General features: G+C 33.3%; 1 protein-coding gene across 2 annotated transcripts; it reads left to right on the forward strand.

The window, feature by feature from the left end:
• Nucleotides 1-82: 82 nt before the first annotated feature.
• LOC138319310 (uncharacterized) lies at nt 83-21,770 on the forward strand. 2 transcript variants are annotated; one of them, XM_069262377.1, is made up of 11 exons: nt 83-2,039; nt 2,195-2,485; nt 2,786-2,914; nt 3,812-3,956; nt 5,008-5,153; nt 9,804-9,886; nt 10,899-12,066; nt 13,400-13,457; nt 13,669-13,788; nt 15,163-15,276; nt 20,658-21,770. In XM_069262377.1, exons 1-7 carry the CDS (start codon nt 83-85, stop codon nt 11,298-11,300), a joined length of 3,153 nt encoding a protein of 1,050 aa, XP_069118478.1. In that variant the 3' UTR covers nt 11,301-12,066; nt 13,400-13,457; nt 13,669-13,788; nt 15,163-15,276; nt 20,658-21,770. The 2 variants fall into 2 exon arrangements, with proteins under 2 accessions (XP_069118478.1, XP_069118479.1); XM_069262378.1 differs by lacking the exon at nt 13,400-13,457.
• Nucleotides 21,771-22,518: the final 748 nt, after the last annotated feature.

Genomic DNA, 22,518 nt, shown 5'->3' on the forward strand with positions numbered 1-22,518 from the left:
AGTTACGATACCGTTAGTGTAGAATGGGAAAAACATATTGGATCCAGAAAGTACCATATCGTCTTACACCGTTGCGGTTTATATGTTACATATATGTAGCGGAAATAGTGAAGCTGAACAGAAAGAACATTTAAGAGGCATAACAGTTTCAACAGAAACTATGGTAACCTTCCGGGCTATGAACTTTATATCAGATCAGAATTATGTTTTATGTGTAGAAGCAGTGAATAACGCTGGTTTATTAAATTCTGCAAGTGAAATTTATTTTCGAGTAGATGTTACAGCACCACTAGAGGGTTCAGTAAAGATAGCAAATGATTGGCTTCAAGAAACATCCTATCAGTCCTCAAAAACCTCAATAGACATCATGATCGCCATTGCTCGTTCATTGGAGTCTCATACATGTCCGTCTAAAATAGAATTACTTCCAAATGATGAAAATAGTGTCGAGTGGTACGACGAAGGTGACTGCGACGATGAATGTGTGTTCATAACAAGAACAATATTCAGGTTAAGCATAGGGTACAATCTTGCTCTTTCATCAATTGACACCGGGGTCATTTCCAGTGACGATGTAAGATTGCGCAAAGGTGAATACACAGCTGTAATGAGTGTTGCCAGAGGAGAGAACACAATAACCTCTTTCTTTATCGGCACATCACAGCGGGCAGTATCTGTCCAGTTAGAGCCCCCTGAGCCGGACGATTTTTCTTCTGTAACGTTTGATTACGACTCTCAAGTAAGCAATACGTCTGAGGCAACACCATCATCACAAAACGAAACAGTAAAAGACGTGGAGACTGCTGAGATGGTAGGTAACCCAGAGGACGTCGATGTCAGTGGCTGTGGTGTTAGTATCCTCGGAGAACGTCAAGCCAATAGTCGAGTTTGGGATGGATTATTTTGGTGTGTGGATGAGTATGGACGAAATAATGAATGGTTTCAACTGGAAAATGACCCTACAAACCAAATGAATTTAATATCCATCCGATTATTGAGTAGTGAATCGGGGACATGGTATCTAGATCTTCTAATCAATGGTACCCAGAAAGCTGTTTTAAGTGGAATCACTTTACCTCAAACGGCGAAACTATTTTTCCATACGTCTACTAACAATGGGTTTATATATCCATTGATATGGCATGACCCCTTTATTGCCTTGGTGACAATAACAGAAGTGTCCATACCGACAGAGGTTGATTCATTATGTCAGCATGGCCGGGGATTCTTCGATGGAGAAAGTAATATCGAAAGTATACAAGTCGGAATATCTGATGGACTTGACCAGGTCGACAATATCTCACCTTTTCAGAACGTGCAGACGTTTTGTCGGGAATGTACTTCTCAGTGTTTCATTGGATGTGATCAAAATTGCTCTTTCAGCTCTAACTTTGAACTGCTGACATTCCGAATATCGAACTTGAACCTTCAAGAAGCTGTTATTGAGAAGAATGAGGAAACTGTTTCAGTAACAAACGACACGATCTATTACGCCGTCGCTAAAATAACAAACTTCGCTAAGAATGACATATTTTCGTACTCAAACGGTATCTTTATCGATAGCACGCCTCCCGTGTGTGAAGAATTGAAATGTGTGGATCCAACTTACAGCAGTACGGAGGAGACTAGCTTTATTGGCAGCAATAAACAATTAGGGGCTTATTGGTCTTGTGCTGAGGAAATCAGTGAGCTCAATGACGCGGTCATTAGTGTAATCTCTCTTGATGACGGTCGATATGTTTATCCAGAGGAAAACATTGGCCTTAAGACATCAATAGATATTGAGCTAAGGAATGGAACATACTTCGAAGACAGAAAACAATACAGATTAAACCTGACCATATATAATACAGCTGGTCTTTCATCCTCCTATTTCTGTGATGTAACAACCCTTCTGTCTCCGCCGGCTATAGATCATCTCCATGTGACATCGTTCTTCACTGTTGTAACGGACAACACGAGCTCCGTAGAATTCATAGCACATAATGACAGATTAGGAATATCCTGGAGCGATGAGGGTGGTGACGTGGAATCATATGGTAAATAATTTTCTTTGAGTTTTTTTTTATAATAAAATTGAATCATTGCATGGTCATATCATGAAAATAAAACAATGAAGTATAAACTAAACTATTTTTTAATAAAATATTTAACTGTATCAATGGGTTTTTTTTATTTTTCATTATTGTTCCAGAGTTGAAAGTTGGTACAGAACCAGGAAAAGATGATATTATGCCCCTGTCCATCATCGGTGTTAATAAATCCTCCAGTTTTTACATCATTAACAATCAAGTCTGGATAGATGGCGACTTAGCTCCATGGAATCTCTCTGACCTCGCTGACCCCTCGACAGTAAACCAGAACAGTAGTGACGATGTACCCATGTTTCTGATGGAACCAGGACGATGCATGTATATAGCCCTACTGGCTCGTGGGCCGTCACACCTAACCAGCACCACATACATAGGACCGCTGTGTGTTGAAAGTAAGACAAACATCTTTTATATTACGACCAAATGCAATATTTACTTAAAAAATTTACTTCAAGGTTGCAATGAACAATAATTTGAAAAAAATGCAAAAATGTTAATATGGTTTGTAGCAATGTCTACAGCATTGTGGACTGGCAATGACCATGTTTTCCTGTGTCTTTATTACAATGGTATCGCTTAGCACAGATCTGTTTATTCGTTGAAGCGTGATAAGATCTTCAACATATATCAACTTATGACCATCGTCAGTTAAATTGATACTTACTTAAACCCCAATATTTGTCATCTATTAGGAAATAACGACACAAGGATGAAATCCTCAACCCCATCACAAATGGTAGTGCATGCTGTCCATAACACAATGACATCAGTATCACCCGATAACAATGGGGTATTATCAACTCTGATAATCAACGCAACAGGTATATACGCTTATTATTGAATTATCATAACCAATGTAAACGATGACCTTTGTGAATACATATGTTTTATGATTCATTTGAGATTTATTACTTTATTGTTCCGGTTGTAATGACAAGGACAATGTTTTGGTATATGATACTACATAATGTAATTTCAATTCTTCAGTTTAAACTAAACGGCAATGCTTGCACATTAGAAATATAGTGTATCGTTTATTTAGTAATTCACATTATATTGACATTGACATTCACATTGACAGGGGTTGTCCCCTGTCCCCTAAATCTCGGAGTTACCTCTTGTTTCCCTTCTGTTTTTCTTAAATGTTCTATATGCTTAACTCTAACATATCCTATTTTCCATGCCCCTTGTGCATCTCATTAAAAGTCAGGTGCATTCAAGAATACACCTCCATCAATAATTCATCTAAATCATTGTCAACTCCCATATGATCTGTTCCGCCTATCGAGACCTTCCTATCGTAATGTGATCATTCTGTCAGCTAATTAAATGGTATCAACCTCAGCTGTAAGCTGTTTCTGTGCTTATTGTTAACCTAACATGACATTTGATCTTGTCACCATCCTCCGTATAGTATGGTTGTTGTTAATTTAAAGTGAAATTATCATGTTTACTTATATTATCAGACTATTTCTACACATTAAAAGTAGCGATTATACACTATATAATTGTCATAAATAATAACAGCTTTTATCACTAAATCCGCCTGATCTTCAGCAAAACGTAGGTTGTTATAGCTTTGTACATGTAATAATTTAAGTGTATGCCAAAACACGAAAGAAAAATAAAACAAAAACCGTTCTTAGATTTGTTTTATAAAATATTATTTAAGATCCTTTATAGATAAGAAATTCAATACAATTTATTTTTTTATCTAGGGTTCTACGGAGAGGCCATTGTTGGAAGCTTATCTGAATCTGACTTGACGGAAAACTACGGGTCTGCAGCATCCTCGGCGTTTGTTTCTTTCATCACAGACCCCAACACCACACAAGCAATGACATCGCGGATACTAACTAACAGGTTCGTCAAAAGTGCTTTTTAGACATCATATTTGATCTTAAGCGCTGCAACTGTTACGGGGTTTTGAGACATCAAAACGATGTGGGTAAAGTACGATCTAATGTCGTTTAGTCTCCTCTTTTGGTAATGGTGACGGTATGCAAACCACATAGGGATTGCATGTACTTTATCCCTCTTCATATGTTCCTAACGCGCTCCACGAGATCTGTAGATAGCTTCTGCTATTCATAGTCGCTATGAAAATTAGTAAAATACATTCGATCCATATATTTACATTAATGAAAATAAAAATTATTGAAATTTTATTGTAATATATTTAAAATTATGACACCCATATACCTCGAGAAACGTGATTAATGGAACAGCTGGATGACAAAGTCGTTCCACAACGTCGCGTTTTCAAGCTTCCGCCTTCCGGTCGACCTTTTTTTGCCAATGACAAACGATAAACAAGAAATGAAGTATAAATAAGATTTCATTGACTTATAACAGTAAACCTTAATTTATTCTATATCAAGAAACAACCCATTAAATAATATACATTAAAATATTGTGGTTGACTATTTTTTATTGATATTAAACTGGCGTGATGTTTGATATCAGCTGATCGATCCACGAGAATCATTGTATTCATAGTGTATTCGTAGTGTTTTCATAGGCAAATGTTTGTCTGTTGGTTGATTTATATTGTTATATTGTGACGAAACACTCAGAATGTAAATAAATGAATATATATGATGACGTAATCACCGGAAAGTGTGACTCAATGACGATAAATCGTATTGTACATACGTCGTTTTGGTATCTCGAAATCGATCAATTGATACTTGATGATAATGATGGACATGGCATATATTATTCACTTACCATAAACGACACGGGAATACATATTTAAACGTTTTAGTATACCTTCTTAAATATAGTCTTTATGATGATTACACCTTATATATGTGGATAAACAGTTTACATGATTTTATTATTAAAATTAGGCCGGAATAGCCGAAATTAGAATATAGTAGCATCATAAACCTAATACAGTCATTTATTACAGAATGCTGTTGTTCCTCGGCCAGACATTTTTTATATCCCCGACGCCGTCCTATGAGTTTTACCTCATGGAGGTTAGATTCGCCTTTAATTCCACTATAAAGCCTGGTACCGTCCCAGTATTGACAGTCTGGATAACAAACGAAGATGGTAAAGTACAAGCATTTTGGCAACTACTGTTTTACGTCATGACGAGTAATAACTAAATCACCTTACATACACGTATATGCTATCCATAATATTATGGTAACTGAGGCATTTGAATATTGCACTTTAAATCAGTAAGGGAATTTACCTTTCCGAAAAGATTTAAAATTCAGAATGAGAAACTAACACTAGATGAATAGTTTTGTAGAGGTGCAAACCGTAAATACTACATTTATCATCAATTTATGAACAATTTAATTAAAATAAATCAAATGTTACTTTTCCTAATGAGGGTTGACTTATGTTTGCCGCCATTGCCCTAATTGCCGTGTGTGAAGTAGCTATCATAGTGCCAGACGACAAAGCAGTGAAATGAGTTTTCACTGTTCACATAGATTACATAGGAAACTTTGCATTGGTTAAAGCTCAAATCTTGAAATCCCCTTATGGGCACAAGATTTCATAGAGAGGTTAATGTTTCGGAGCCTGTTGATCGGGTATTAATGGCCCATCAGTTTCAAATGTTTAATGTGTGGGTAGGGCAATATATATGATGTTAAATATGTAAAGACATTTTGGAATTATTTTTAAGTCTGTTTCGGACAGGGTTGATAATCAAAATATGGATTTTGTTCGAATTTTGGTCAAATGTAGTGTGGAATTCAACGAAAGATGGAACCCCCCACATAAAAGTTTAGCAGAATGGTACTTCGTTACCAATTTTTATTCACAGTTGTGTGAGATGACCTTCATCAAAATTATCCATGAATGACCGAACTTGAAAACTTCATTTAATCTGGACAGTGGCAAACGTTAACATTATCGCCAATGGAAAATCATTTGGTTCTGCGATCTCTATATGGTGTAACCTCATTTAGGCCATCGATATAAATTTTCTTACGTTATTATTGTTTTAGGAAACTTTTTTAGTTTTGTCTTTTTTTTTTCTAAAAAACAATTACTTTATTCCCCAGATAAACGTAGATGACTGCCAGGGTTGGGACCCTGGATTCAGCATCCGTACATAATTGTCCTCTTGCAAGAGGGCTTTCATTCAACATTCATTTCCCTATATTCTCTCTAACCTTCCAATCATTCACTTACTCTTTCTCTTTCTTTATATTATTCATTGATACATTCATTTTGTGAATCTTTCATACTCATTTATTACTTTTCTTTCATTCTTAATTCATCCTCGCATTCTGTAGCTAATTCCTAAATTTATCTAAAATATTCTGAACATAATTTATTGATATAATTTTCTTTTTCTTTGATTTTATAAACATTTCTAAATTATTTAGAAATAGGTATTGGACTTTCCTAAATATATGATCAACAGCAATTTCTATTTTGTTATACTTAATTTCATTTCTACATTTCCAAATGGACAATTTGAAGGACAATAATGCGGTATTGAGAAGAACTGACAGATTATCTTTAGTTTGAAATCCAAAAATCACAACATCTGATGTCAGCATATCTTCATTAAATCCCGGAATGGATTTAAATATATGTACAGAACAAATGTTCAGAATATTTCTGACAATACCACATTCAAAAAATAAATGTACAATATCTTCAGTTTGCGTTTTGCAAAAATGACACTTGCCATTCGAATTACCAAATTTACTTATTTTTGATTCTGTATATATAATGTTGTGTATACACTTCCTTTGAAATTCTTTTACTTGATTTGTTGTAACGGTATTTTGTATATTTTTCCATATTAATTCCCAATTGAACAGTTTTTGAAATTCGATTTCCCATTTTAATTTGCAGATAGGATCTGCATCAGGATTTCTTCTACTCGTTATCATTTTTGGTTTCAGACTTTTGTATCCTATCGGTTTGTTATCTTTCCCTATAATATTAAGATTGGCGTCTATATTAGGATAAACAAAATCTGTCGCCCCAGCATCAATTCCTTTTAGAACATTCAACCGTTTTGACGGAAAAGCGATCTTAAACTTTGTTAGTTCAGTGATACAATTTCTTTTGTCAGTTTACATGTTATATATTTCGTACTCCTCTTTAAAAAAATTTCTGCGTTCATCCCATAAATCTTGTATTGTAAAAATATTGCTTTTGAGAACAGAAGGAAAATATATGGCTGTTTTATTATATTGGATGAAATAATTTCCAAAAATTGGCTGTTCTAGTATTTTGTTTTTGTTGAGAGTTGAGTGGCTAGATTTTTGGAAATTTGCACATGCTTCAAGAAGATTTCTGTAGAAAAGTGGAATTTTTTGATGTGTCAATAGTGCGTATGTCTGATAATTTACATAGAAAATAGGTTACTCTAAATTTTTCATCCATATAGCTTAACCAGTATTTACCTATTGCATTCCATGTCTCAATATCACTTTGCATAATTTTATACATTGTTTTTATTTGCCTTCTGAAAATGAATTCTCTGATATTAACAATTTCCATTCCCCCGTCTTTGAACCTTTTTGATGACATATTCCTGTTGACTAAATCCCTTTTTCCATTCCAGACAAATTCCCATATCAATGAATCGATTTCTTTTATATAACGTTCTGAGATACCACGTGCTTCAATTTCATAACCTATAAGTGATATTACTAAAGACTTAATAACCAAACTCTTACCATATAGTGTTAAATTTCTACTTTTCCAAACCTGCAAGCATGATTTAATTTTTTGAATTTTTTCTTTCCATATGGAATTGTCATCGATGACGTATCCATGATGGACTCCTAATGTTTTCACACAAGTTTTCGACCAGGATATATTTGTATATATTGGATCTTTATGCTTCCATCTGCCTAAATATATACCTGTTGTTTTATCTAAGTTAATATTTGAACCAGAAGCTGATTTGAATATATCTAAAATATTGAATATTTCTACGATCGAATGTTCGTCCCTTACGAAGAATTGTGTGTCGTCTGCAAACATGTTAATAGTAGTTTCTTTTTCATTCGGAAGTTCAATACCTTTTATATTTTCGTTTCGCCTTATAGAGCAAGTTAATGGCTCAGCTTGTAGGATGTATAAAATCGGAGCGATTGGACAACCTTGCCTTGCTGATCTCGATATCGGGAAATATTTACTTACATACCCCATTTGTTTTAATGCATGTTTTTGAATCTTTTAAAAGCATTGTTATCCAGTTTAGATATTTTGCACCAAAATTAAAATGTTCTAAGCATCTGTTAACCCATGACCATTCTACTCTATCGAAAGCTTTAGATTGATCTAGGAAAATTATCGCTCCCTCTGATTGTTCTTAATCCGTATATTCAAAAACGTCTTGAATAAGTCTATTAGCATCTGAAATATTTCGACCAGGAACGAAACCTTTTTGATCCGAATGGATGATATGTTTTAGATACGGTTTTATTCTATTAGCCAGAACCTTTGCAATAATTTTATAATCAACGTTAAGTAAAGTTAGCGGTCTCCAACTTAATAATAATAAGTTCTCTTTCTCCTTTTTTATATAATAAAGTAAGCATACCTTTAGACTGAGATTCAGATAATGTATTTGAAGCAAATATTTCTGTTAAAACTTCGAAGAATTCCCCTTTTATAAGGTACCAGTATTGTTGATAGAATTCGGATATAATACCGTCTTCGCCTGGAGATTTGTTCTTTTTCATTTGACAAATGCTGTTATGTATTTCATTTTCGGTTATATCTCTTTCTAATTCGCCCCTCTGTTCATCAGTTATTTTAGCATTGACATTTTCTAGAAGAGAGTTTGCTGCATCTCTATCCCAACCCTCAGAAGAAAATAACTTTTTATAAAATTTTGTTTGCTCATCTAAAATAGCAGATATTCCTTCTTTATAATTACCGTCGTCTGTTTTAATTCTGTGCCACAACTTTTCTTTTGCCTTAGTTTTCTCCAAATTAAATAAATACTTAGAAGACGTTTCATTATCTTCATAATTTTCCATTCTAGACCTTATCTTATAACCATTAATCTTGTGTTTATAATGAGTCTTAATCTCTCTAGTTAGTAAATCGATTTGATTATTTTGATATTCTCCTATTTTAATCATTTCTTCAAACTCCTGTTCTTTTTTCCTTATTACCTCTTCTCTCTTATTTATTATCTTCGAAACGTGTATGGTTAGTTCTTTTATTTTAATTTTTGTCATTTCCCACCATTCTGTAAGTTTCCCATAGTGCACCTTTTGTGTTTTCCAGTATGACCAAAAGGTTTCGAAAAAATCTTTAAAAAATTCTGATTCTATAACTGATGCATTCATTTTCCATACGCCAGGACCAATTTTTACCTTGTCTATTTTCAATTCCGCAGTCACCATATTGTGATCACTGTATATGCTCGGAATTATTTTTGCATTAACCATATCATTAAACAATTCATTACCTACCAAAATATAATCTATTCTAGATCTTGATTTCCCCCTTTTAAATGTAAATTCTCTACTTTCGGGATTTCGTTCACGCCATAAATCTTTCAGTTCATATCTTTCAATAAGCTTGGAAATGTTTTTAATTTTGACCCCAAACTAAGATAATTAAATTGTAAAACAAAATGTAAAATTAAACGAGAGAGGGCCATAAATCCAAACAAGGATTCATGTATTCAAAAAGATATTGGGATATACATTAATTATAATGCTTTATATTAATGTGACTTTTGAATTACTCTTTCAGGGACTGGCCATTGGGATGTGGTAGATCAGACTTGTACTTCTGAATCCTACATATTATCAAGTGAAGGTTATATCATATTCAAGGTATGGGATAATGTAGATTAGGTTCCTAAAGTACAGTCCGAGATATTATCTATAAGTTGTAGTTTACACAAAGAATTGTTTGTATCGGAATGTTTTAAACGATAGTCATCAATTATTTTTCATGAGTTGCAAATTTTAAACCAATATTATTGGCGATTAATGGTTTGTCAAATATATTTAAGCTTTAGAACGACGTTTCTCGAGCTTTGTTTTGGTTATTAAAAAGATGGTGTAAAACACTATTAAATCTACGAAACATAAACTTTGATTGAATCTAAAACTCTAAATTGTAAAACTTTAAATGAAATCTTGATGTTTGATTACGCGAGAATGCCTTGGACCAAAGCTCAATAACCTATATGATTAAAAGAAATGACTATGATGGTCAAAGTTTTATCAGCACCAAGATAATGTTAAATTTCATAAGCACATTTCTGACACCCGACCAAATACATAGAAAACAAATACTTACGTACACCTTTGAGTAGTCAAAGTTTTCTTGTATTAAACTTTTTTCTTATATAGATTTTTGGAAATATGATTTCATAGAAAAATTGAAAGAAAAAGCGTATGTCCATGTACTCGTTTTTGAGCCATTGTCACTCAAACAATTGACAAAATATTGGGTTTTTATGGGAATTTTGCCATTTTGACTATACACACGAGATATCGCTTTTAAAATTTCCCGCAAAAGCGTTCTGCATGCATGATACTTTACGTACAATTCCTTCGGTCAACGAAAACGTCACCTCAAAGATCTAACCAACAGAAATGAATATACCAGATCTAACCAACAGAAATGAATATACCATATGAAATTCAATAATTCAATAAGACTAATTTTTCCCATTCTCAGCATAATAATATATGCTACCACTACCACTTAATTTTGAGCACCAGTTCACTTTTTTAGGCATTTTTGCCAAATCTAAATGTTTGACATGCAAGTACTACTTTACACCAGGTCCATTTATGATGGTATAGTATGTCGAATTCCTTTGATATGTTCTAGGTGTGTGGAAACCTCCTGTCTGAAACCAACCAACGTAAGAAACGAAGCACGAGTAACACAGTCAACACTCCCTTCCAATTCGGAGCGTTTGTGATCAATGAAACATATTTCAATACCGCCCCTGTTCTGGAGACTTCTGTACTTAGGATAGACGAGGACACAGTATTAAATACTGTACAACTGCTCTGGTCTGATGCCGAATCTGACAGCGTGATGTTTGAACTTTCCCCACAACATCAAAACGACTCTGTCAACATAACAACAGACGGAAAGCTAAGTTTCGCCCCATCGCTACACTACGCTGATGTGTTTCGGGTGAGTGTGATACTGAGGGAGAATACGTCTCTCACACAGAGACTGGAAACGACTGGCCTTTTAGACATTGAGAGGTGGCCAATGTAAATGACCCGCCGATTTTGTTATTTGTACACCAGGATGGATCTGTTAGCGACTCACGTCAAACTCACAACAGTACAGTTTTGTTTGAGAGTAACCTGACCCACTACGACCTCGGAATCTTGGCTATCTTCGACTTTGATGCCAATGACTCATTTATGATTTTCGAAACAACAAAATGCGACGGTCAGCCAACTAACGAAACGGCTGTGATCTTTCAGGAATCACCCGGGAGTCTTGTAGAAATTGAAATGCTTGATGCGGAATACATAAAGACGTCACTTCATTCCAGAGTCACTGTTACAACTCACACCAACCTAACAGGAAAATTGCTTGTTCATTTCCGAGTTCGCGATCGTAAAGGTGCCTTTTCACATGAACACGTTTCTGTCGCATACTTCTTGATTAGTCCGTGCGTGTATGGGACATGTGAACCTAAACATATAGACGGACCTCCATTGAACAGTACCATTAGATCAGAGACATTCGAACCATACCGCTGTGTTTGTGACAGGGGATATGAAGGTGAGTGGTGTCAGGAGGAGATCAACGAGTGTGAAACCATCGGCTGCTCCTGGATGTACCATTGTACTGACAAAATAGGAGCCATGGAATGTACAATTAACTATGGAAAGGTGCTCCCTATCGCAATCCTGTGCTCCATGGCCTTCATATCTCTGGCGGTCGGTTCCTGGAGTTTTGGGAGAAAGAAATGTCTCAAAGGAATTTGCAAAACAAAAGTTGGTGTTGACACCTTCGGATCACAAACAAAGTAAGTAGCAGATTATCATATTTAGCAAAGATGTATCGGGGAATTTTTGCCACCATCAAAAGAGGATCCGACTCGGTGTTTCGCTTTATATTTATATATCATCCATTCTATTTTTAGATGACCAAAACATATTTTTCTGTAAATTCGGTAATACTTGAAAAGACTTAAAAGATCAACATTATCACGCAAGACATTTGGTGCAATGCAACTTCCTTACATTGTATCTACGACATGGAAATTCACGTATTGTCCACGGCCCCCTCTAAAGTTGTATGAAAGCAGACGAGACGATCATCGAACTTTATTTGCAGTCGGTTTTTTTCGTTTTCATACATTTAGTTCTTATCACAACCAGCTGAGTTCGATTTATACTGTTTTTATCACATTACAACTTTCATTACTTTCGGATATCTACTACTAACAACCCTGTTTTTACATATAATGGCAAACATAACACAATACGTCGTGTTATTCCACTCTCGGGCAATTTTATAAAAGTGCTAGTTGTATAAATATATTGATATTCCTCAAGTGGAATAACGATCTTTTGACTGACCGATATTTTAAACTTTGACTAGAACTAAAGTTTGTTTTCAGTGTCATGTTACAGATTGTTAACGTCATGTAATAATCGAATTTACTGTAATCATCCTGTCTGTATGTCTGTCTGTCTGTCGTCCTCAAATCTTGTCCGGACAACTCCTCATAAACTATTGGGCCAATTTCGATGACATTGGAGCATTGGTTTCTATGGAAACCAAGCCATTTTACACAAGTTTAGTAAGATTGCCAATATCTCATTTGTCTTCGGATCGTTGTTGAAATGTGGTCAACTGAATATACTTAATATAAAGGGGAAATATTGGCTAGTTTTGTGTATACTATTATTATATATTTACCTTCGTTTCTTCCCGTTTTGAGTATTCAGCTACCTCATCAATCAATACTATGAACAGATCAGTCTAGATCACATCATTATTATCAAAAGCTTTTGTGAAATACTAATATATTACATATTATATTTATGTTGAAATCGTTGAAAAGGAAATGAAGTATCGCAAAATATGTCGTATTTCCCCCAGTTGTAATGACCTCGACAGTCTGTTACCAGGTCTCAGACTGACCCTTCACAAGAAAATACAATAATTAGCGATCGCGTTCTTGTAGGTCTAGTCAGTGTCGATTGGGATCGGTCACAGCCAAATTGATGACGTACTATACTTAAAGGACGCGTTTGTCTTTATACAAGAAAATAGTTTTTAGATATGGTATTTAGTTATGATTGTTGTACAATTGTCATTACATGTATCTGATATATGGCACTGTCTTTCAGTTTGGCTTTTGATCACTTTGAGGGAGCGGCAACAATTCAAACATTAGAAAACAAAAAGGTAGAACGATTATTTTCACTTTTGTTGTTATCTGCCTGTTTTGGCGACTTTTTCTGGAAAGTACTGAACAAATATTTCCATATAATTAGGTTTTCCATTTGCCTAAGATGTCTATATATGTATCTCATGTAATCGATCTTGATAACAACAAATCTGACAGCCGGCCATTTGATAATATCGTTTCCATGATTTAGTTCTTTTTATCTTTCAGCCTGTATTCTCGTACACTAAAGAACAGATATTTTCCATTGGTATAGACGATGATGTCCGTCCCCAATACAAATGTAGCCGAATGAATCCAAGGTTCTTAAGGGGACCCAAAGAGGATAAGGTATAATGTTATTCTCAATGTGTATCAAATCCATTCATTTTATGCATTGTGAAAATGTATAAAGACGTCAGGACACATATTCAGTCGTTAAACAAATGAAATATTAAGTGTATTGCTGTATTGAAATGATATTTATTCTTAAGTGTTATAATTGCAGATATAATATAGCATTTCTAGACTGGGCTACAAAACCAGACATTCACACTTTTTAATCATTTCTAATCAAATGGAAGTGCATATGTGATTAAATCGACAAATAAATTGTTAATTTTATTTTCTATCAAAGACTGTAGTGTTGACAAGATATTTTTTTAAATTGCATTTCTACCCACACTTACCAGCTGCTTCTGGCATAAAAGTTTGGTACTGGTACATAATGAACTTAATAACTTAAATGACTCTAACTGTTATTAGGACTTAAGGATAATCAAACCATATTCAATATTGGCAAGATCACTTTATTCGCCAACAAAATTAAACATTTTCGTTCATTTCGTCAGCATCCAATAATGCCTGTATGGATATTTCTAGAATGGAAAACAAAGAAAAGGGAAAAAACTATTTATTCAAGAGGTTTAAAGCTTTACAAAATATTATCATTTTTAATTGTTTAATTATCCAATGTCAGCAAATATGAAAACAATTAAAGATGCTCCACCGCTGACAAATGATTTTTTTTCACTATCAAAAACAGGAGCAGACGATTTAGTATTTTTCTTCAGTTACAAAAGATACTTACTTTACACCATTACCACCATTGAAAAGTTTAAACTTCTAATTTTACTTCAAGTTAAAAATATGAAAAATAATTAATTGCATCCCGAAAAAATTCCGTGTCACTATATCCTATATGGAATGAAGTACTGATTGCGCATGCACCAAAGGCGAAATAGATTATTTTAAATTATTTTTTCTGTTAATTAGACATAAATATACACGATTAAACACCAATTACTGTTCTAATGATGAATATCATTTATGCTCTGTCGGCGGTGGAGCATCTTTAAAGATTAGATACATTGTATTATACAAATCATTGTAAATACTGAAATGATTAGAAAATATCTCAAAATTCAAAAATATCGACTATTTGAAATATGAAAAATATGAAATCAATTCTTTGTAAGCTTTAAAAATTAAAAGAAAAATACTGTTTCTGTCCTTTGAAGCAATTGAATCTTGACACAAATCAATTACTTTCGCGAAGGTTTTAAAACATTTATAAGATGATATTAGAATCTTATTTGAATATAACATTATACAGATCAATGTTTTTTTTTTGTGTCCTTTAAAAGAAAACGTTTTGGCTTTAATAAATAGTTTAGCACTTCTGGCTGATGTACGATTATTTATGAAAACTTTTTTTTTCAACAGCAAATATTCAGGGAGTCTACCAACATGGGTCCATCTGGTAGCTCAGGATCAGGTCCGTTCTCCGTGAGGTTTGCGTGGCCGGAAACCGATCATTCGTAGGAGTCTAACGATAAAGTAAGTATAGCTAAAAACATTAAGTAATAATACAGAAAAACCTTCGTACACAAGTACAAAAACGCTGAAGAAATTCAATGCACTAGTTTACTTGCAAATGTAAAAACAAATATGACAAAAAGTTGGCCTTACCAAATAAACCTTTTCGGAGAACATTGGCTATTGTTGTTGATGGGTAGCCAATGTTAATGTACCTTGTGCGATTCTGTTTCTCTATTACTTTAATGGAATGTGTGTAGGTGGGTATGTGTGTTTAGAAAGAATATATGTACCCGGCCTACTCTACCTTTCGGCCCGGTTCGAAATGGTACCTATGTGTCCTAGTGGAGCAATGCCTCAGGATATTACTTGGGCACATTTTTTATACTTTTCTGTAGGTTTTCAATTATTTTATTACCATATGTATATATTTATATATTTATATATTATTTTTTGTCCAAAAACAAACAACATAACTACAATTCCTAATATCTACGATACCAGTCACATGACATCAAGTTCACAATATGTTGACTTGCCGTATACATGTACATGTACATTTCCTTCAGAAAGACCTTCATTATGTATAAGTGAAAAAGATAAGGTCTTGCTAAGAATTTTATATTTGATACGGTTCGGTTTTATTTTCTAGTAGGTAAGCGATATAAAAACAAGTACGATAAAATGCATACCAACGTTTTCATAATGGTTCGCATAAATAGGCACCAATAGTAGCTCTAAAGACGACATCGTTTCTGTCGAAAATAATTTTAACAATATTGCAGCTAGCTATATAGTGTGTGTTGTAGTGTTGTGTGCGTATCGGAGATTTAAACCTTCTATTTAGAATGTGTGTTTGGTTGTTACAGCTGTCTGAGCCATTGGTTATAATGTTATTGCTAGCAGAGAAAACAACTCATTATTATAGTTTTGACGTTGTATACTTAAATGTATTTTATTTTGTATTTGCGCCTTCAGGTTGTTTTAAATATTGTCAGTGTAGGTATAATCTGAGGGTGTATTATCTGATTAGTAATGGCTTCGTGTTCTTTATTTTGTTATTGTGATTCCCGTAGATTCGGAAGTCATGTTAAGGTAGTTGGCTCGGCCGATTTTGAATGCGCGCGCGCATCGTAAACCAGCACGATTGTCGTATTTTTTTTTTCGCAAAATAAATTAAAAAAACCACGTTATAATTTATCTGATTTGATCAGTAAACTATACTATTGATAAGTCAGTCAAATTACATGCAGGAAACGTGAATTTAAGAAAATATATTTCGTTTTACGACAATGATACGTACTTCCGGTTATGGCGGTCACTATCGACGCCAACCAGACGAGTGTGTGGTATGTTATTATCATGCCGAGTAGAGGCATTTGATAATAATTTAGGTCGTTTAAACCAAAAAGGTAGATTATTGAGACACACAGGAAGATGAGAGAATGATTTATTGCATAGAAAACGGGGATTGGAAGTTTTATTGAAGGCCAAATCGCTACCGATGGCCGAGCAACAATCACAACAAATCCACTGACATGCATTAGGAAGACCACAAAGCGGACACGGTAAGATATATTGATTATCTTTAAGTTTTAATCAAATTAAGCGAATAAATAATCCATATCTGGACCTAATTATTTTCGATCCTTCTCTAATATTTCAAGAAATTCAGTAGATCAACAGTCTGTTTATAACTTGCAGTCAGACAGTGTCGATTTCAGATATTTCTCTGCGTGTACTAGACGTGCACTGCTTAGGGGGAAACAAGATATATTTGACAAAACTATGCAAATGACATAAACAGATAAAAATACACGAGTCACATCAACATATTATCTACATTATATCCTGGTTAGGTGTTGTTACATTTATGTATAGTACATACATGTATTTGTCATGTGTACATGTAAGCCTACATAAAGGGTATTCATGAGTGACACTTCGGGGCCAGCTACATAGTCCTATTACATATAATTGTAATATGCCATTATACATCACATCATTATAGAATTCACCATGTACAGTCACTTGTGCATGTTGCTTATTAGCATGTAACATACTTTTTTTTCTAAAATATTAAATTGATTTAGTTTTTTATCTCAATTAATAATCTTGTTTTTTAATTTATAGGTGTGACACATGCTGACATATGTAGCTGCTGACATGTTGTGATCTGCTAGCAGTTATCCAATATCCATGTTGTAAGTGATTTTCTGAGGAGGCTTTGTAAACATGCATGTGTACAAAAGTTGATATATGAATATGGGTTGATATCATAATACATATTTGAATTGTGTCAATATGAAATTTTTAATCATGTGTCTGTGTAGGTTATATTGTCAATTACTGTTATATAATTATACTTTTCTAAATTACCGAGTCATAATAAAGAGATACATGTATGGGTTCATAATTAATTTGACCTACAATGTACATTTCATTGTATGTATTGATCTGTAGCATACTGGTCATGGACTTCAGTTCAAATGAATTATCTTGATCCACAATCAAGATTGAAGGGATAAAATATTATAAAAGAAATCTATTTTCTTCATGTACATCCTAGATAAAAAAATGCCTGTCACAATGAATTCAAAATTTTGATAAAATGTACAATAACAGTGTATCCATTTACCATTTTGTGTGGATTTTGTATAATTCATATAATAGACCAGTACAATTTATGAGAATGATTAAATCGATTAAAATTGTCATGTAACAAACCCATCTTTATTTTATCAGGATTCAGGATTCGAGGAGAGATTGGCAGAAGAGGGACAATACAAGAGCACTTTCACATGTTGTTAGAGGTGTGTATATTTGAAAACAATCTATTAGGTCAAAATTATACAAAAGGCAGCAATCTGTAAATATATATATGTACGTAATTAGCGCTCCCCTCCCCCCTAGAAGCGCCACTCCCTTATCTGAAAAACAGTTGAAGTTGTGAAAATGCCCCCTTACTACTTGTGATTTGTATTCCATTTTGCATGATCTTGCAAGTCTTTTACATGTGAATCAAGACATAAGAATGCGTCTCAAAGGATAAAAGGCACATATGGATGCTTACTGAGACAGATTAACTTGTTTTTGAGCCATCAGTATCCTGTTACATGTACCTATTGTATAATGATGTCCCTTGATTGAATTTTAGGACACTGCTCCATGATTGGTAAATAAACTGACCATATCACCAACTGCAAACTGTGATAAGGAACACTATGTCTGTGCTTTCAAAAGAAGTTGAAGTGTTGTTCCTGTCTGCATATGTTGAGAACTGAATCTGCAGCTTTCAGGGGACATAACTCAAGCCTTGTTCACTGCAGCTAATTATGGAAAATATGTTTACAGAAACTATTAAGATATGTCTTAGTTGATTGAGTGTTGCTGGTAATCATTCAACATTCAGTGTTGAAAGATTGATTTCTTCATGGATATTAGAAACAAAAACATTATGATTAAATGTTGGATTTTTAGTCTGTAATCTATGATATGTATAGATAATACATTTAATATCAATGTGATAGTTTTAATGCTAATCTTTCCTTTGTCGGAACTTTTTCTGAATTTATTGTAAAAGTTTCATTATGTCATATTTGTGATTATGTCAATTTCAACTTCTCAATGAGCAGAACATCTATCTTATATATATATATTAATTATGCATGCTTCAAGTTCTGTTCTTTCTTTCATTTTTGAATAAATCAAATATTACAGGAATTGATGTTGTTAATCATCATTTAAGGATACAAACTTTTAATAAATTTTAAAAAGATGATTTTTTATAAAAGATAATCTATAAAATGATGTTGCATCAGAGACTGGATACCAATTTGCTATTGTGCTTTGTCTGTTGTCATCATAGAGTGCCATTACATGTTTTTTTCTGATCTTGGAATGGAATTCAATTCAAACTTACATACATGTATGGGAAATAATTCATAAACAATATTTGTTATTTACTTGCTTCTATTAGATTTTTATGTGGAATTCTTATGGTTTTTAAGTTTTATTTTATTTAATTTCCTTTAAGCAGCCAGGGGCATTAAGGTATGTACCAGGTTTAGGAAATGGAGGGAAGACATAGTACATTGATAAAAATCACAGACCTCCCAAACAGGTATCTTGGAAGTCATGTGACCAAAGACCTCAGCCCTGTTATCAGTGGTTGTTTTACATATAAATAACATTTACATTCATATATCCCCTTGATGCTAATAATTTAATATAAAAATTGAGATCTTTGATTAAAATAACTTAGAAACCACAAAATTGGAGCATTCCTATGTATGAAAATACAATTGTATTGCTATGAAGTATTCAGTTATGTGAAGGGGGAATATTTGAAAGTGGTTGCTAGGGTACACAACCTTTCATAGAGTACTTTTTCATCACAAAATTGTTTTAGTTATGAAAATTTATGAATGTCTCAAAGAAAAACTTTTGTCTAAATGCTATAAATATCAAATAACTTTGAATAGAATGCAAAATTGAATCCAGGTAAGACTTTTGTATAGAATACTGCTTGGTTGCTATGCAACGGTTGGTTACTAATAAAAGTTAACCAAAATATAGTTTTTCATTGAAAAACAAATATTTTATCATCTTTACATGCATAACATGTCTTTATCAGAAAAAAATATACATTAGGTTACATTCAAATGTACACAACAACCCTATTTATACATTTTAGAAAAATGTTGCTAAGGAAAACGGTTGCTATGGATTTAACATCCAATAACTTTTTTCTTTGGACAATGACATGCCATTTTCTCATCATTTTTATAAAGATATGGATGTCCTCTGCAAAATGAGCATCTTTGGAAAAAAGTTAATTATTCCTTCATATATTTTTATCATGTTAAAATGGACAACTCATTTTGCTATATATCAGTACTGAAAAATGAGGGAAACGTTGCCATGGAGACACTTTTTAAATCGACGCTAGGAAACAATAAATACATTGATTTATGTTTTATATTTATTAATAGTCACAAGACATCCATACAAATACATTAAAGTAAGAACAAATGAAAAAAATCTTATATTTCCATATAATTTTATTGCATTACATTTACCAAGTACATGTCCAGTTGTGCTATATTTCTGCGCAAAGGTTTGGTTAAGTCGTTGTCAAGGTAACACTTTTCAAACGAGGCTAGCAAAAAAACTAGCACAATGACACACACTTTTTTGTCCAGTTTTTGACACAGCATGACCATACAATTAAAAATATCTATAAATGAAAAAAAGTTAATTACTTTCAAACGGTCGAGCCAGCTACCTTAAATCTCATTTTCATATCGGAAGCATGTTTTGATTTTGTTTATTGTACGCGAAAGTTGTTCTCTCATTAATGCATGTACTTATTATACATTATTTGTTCATTATTCATGCAGGTGTTGCGACTGTAATGAAGTACCTTGTGTCATGTCACATGGTTCCAAACCAAACAAAAACCAGTAATGAAAAACGGACACGAAAATTTCCAGAACCACATTCTACTACGTCTTGACTGCGTGTTACCTTCTCGTTTAATAATTACTGTACATGTAGCAATAATAATCTTAACTATGACAGATTTTGGTTGAACTCGAGCACAATGTCGTTGAGAATATCTTGAAACGTAAAAGAATGCATTACAATACAACCCAACAACCTATTGTGTACTGGAATTAACTTGTCTATCTGTCTGTTCGTTTGTCTACATGTCCTTAGAACATCATTTGCCGGTCAGCTTTCCTGAAAATGTAGTATCAATGAAATTTGGTCAAACGTTTATAGTGTTTGGTCATTTTTCTTACTTATGGATGTCTATAATTGGACACATCACATGCTATAAGAACGGTTACAATATACACATAATGGGAAACATTTGGTTGTCGTGGCCTCAAAAAAGGGTTAGTGGGATATATTAGTTGACCATTGGCTTAGAGTTATATATTTATTGTTTCTTTTGTATTTAATTTTTGCTTAACCTTTTAATACCATTAAATTTGTATACAGTCTCATCTTATAATTTCTGAGTAGAATATATTTATCCTGTTTATTGATAGTATAAGAAACACATCTTTTCATTGTTGGTAATACATATGTTTGTATATATGTTGTTTATATGGATTTTTATAAGGTATAAATATATTAAATAGTTTATGCTAAAGTTTAAATAGTATGAATATATAAGTATATGATAAAGTGTATATAAGGGTTATATTTATGGGAAAAAAGAAATATGAAGATAAAAGGGATACATTTAAAGGTTCATGTTAGTTTTATTGAAGGCGCCAACCTTGATAGAATATATATTAAAACTGTAGTATTGGAGTAGTAAAATCATATTTAAACAGTTCTATTGGTTTACACAATCACTGGTAATATGATTATGTTCCATTATGTCATCTCTGTTCATGTGAAAACTAACATGATGTTCAATATATGCCATGCTTTGCACATTTATGTATTAATTTATTGATTGAAAATTGCTTTCAGTAATAATAAAAATTAACAGCACATTCAATGTTATTGCTTATATATAGTGGACACAGCGTTGTAGAGGAAAGTTAAAACTAAATGGGGACCTAACGGTTTCTGTTTATTTTGATTAAAGATACTACATCGCTTGCGAATAGCATTTTCTCTGTATCAAAAACAGTAGCATACGAATTTTTCTTCATTTACAATAGTTACCTACTTAACACCATTACCATCATTGAAACGTTTGAGTGTCTTATTTTACTTCAAGATAAAAATATTAAAAATAAGTAATTGCCTTCCGAAAAAAGTCTATTGCACTATGCTCTATATGGTACTGATTTCGCATCCACCAAAAGCAAGACAAGTTATTTTATATTATTTTCTGTGTTCATTAGACATATATTTACATGAGTAAACACCAATTATTGTTCAAGTGATGAGAATCATGACACTGCATGCTCTGTAGGCGTTGCAGCATCTTTATAAAAATCGAGTGTTACGATCCTAGTACTTACTCCTTGGATTGAACTACGTAGAACATTGTAGTGCACACTATTTAACAGATATTAGTGCACTACGGCCAGTGACGTGTGACCACTACACAGGAAATGCTTTTTACAGATTTGAAACAACCGGCTCGGTTAACCGAGGAGATAATAGTACATGTACATTTAGTACATTAAAACTATCTGTGGCAATACAACGGATTTAATCTGTGGTATTTTTAATTTGTTGATGCAATCAGTTAGGAATTTTAATTATGTAAAGGTACATATCTTAAAGGAA

This window comes from Argopecten irradians, chromosome 3 (assembly GCF_041381155.1).
Source record: "Argopecten irradians isolate NY chromosome 3, Ai_NY, whole genome shotgun sequence".
Classification (NCBI taxonomy): Eukaryota; Metazoa; Mollusca; class Bivalvia; order Pectinida; family Pectinidae; genus Argopecten; species Argopecten irradians.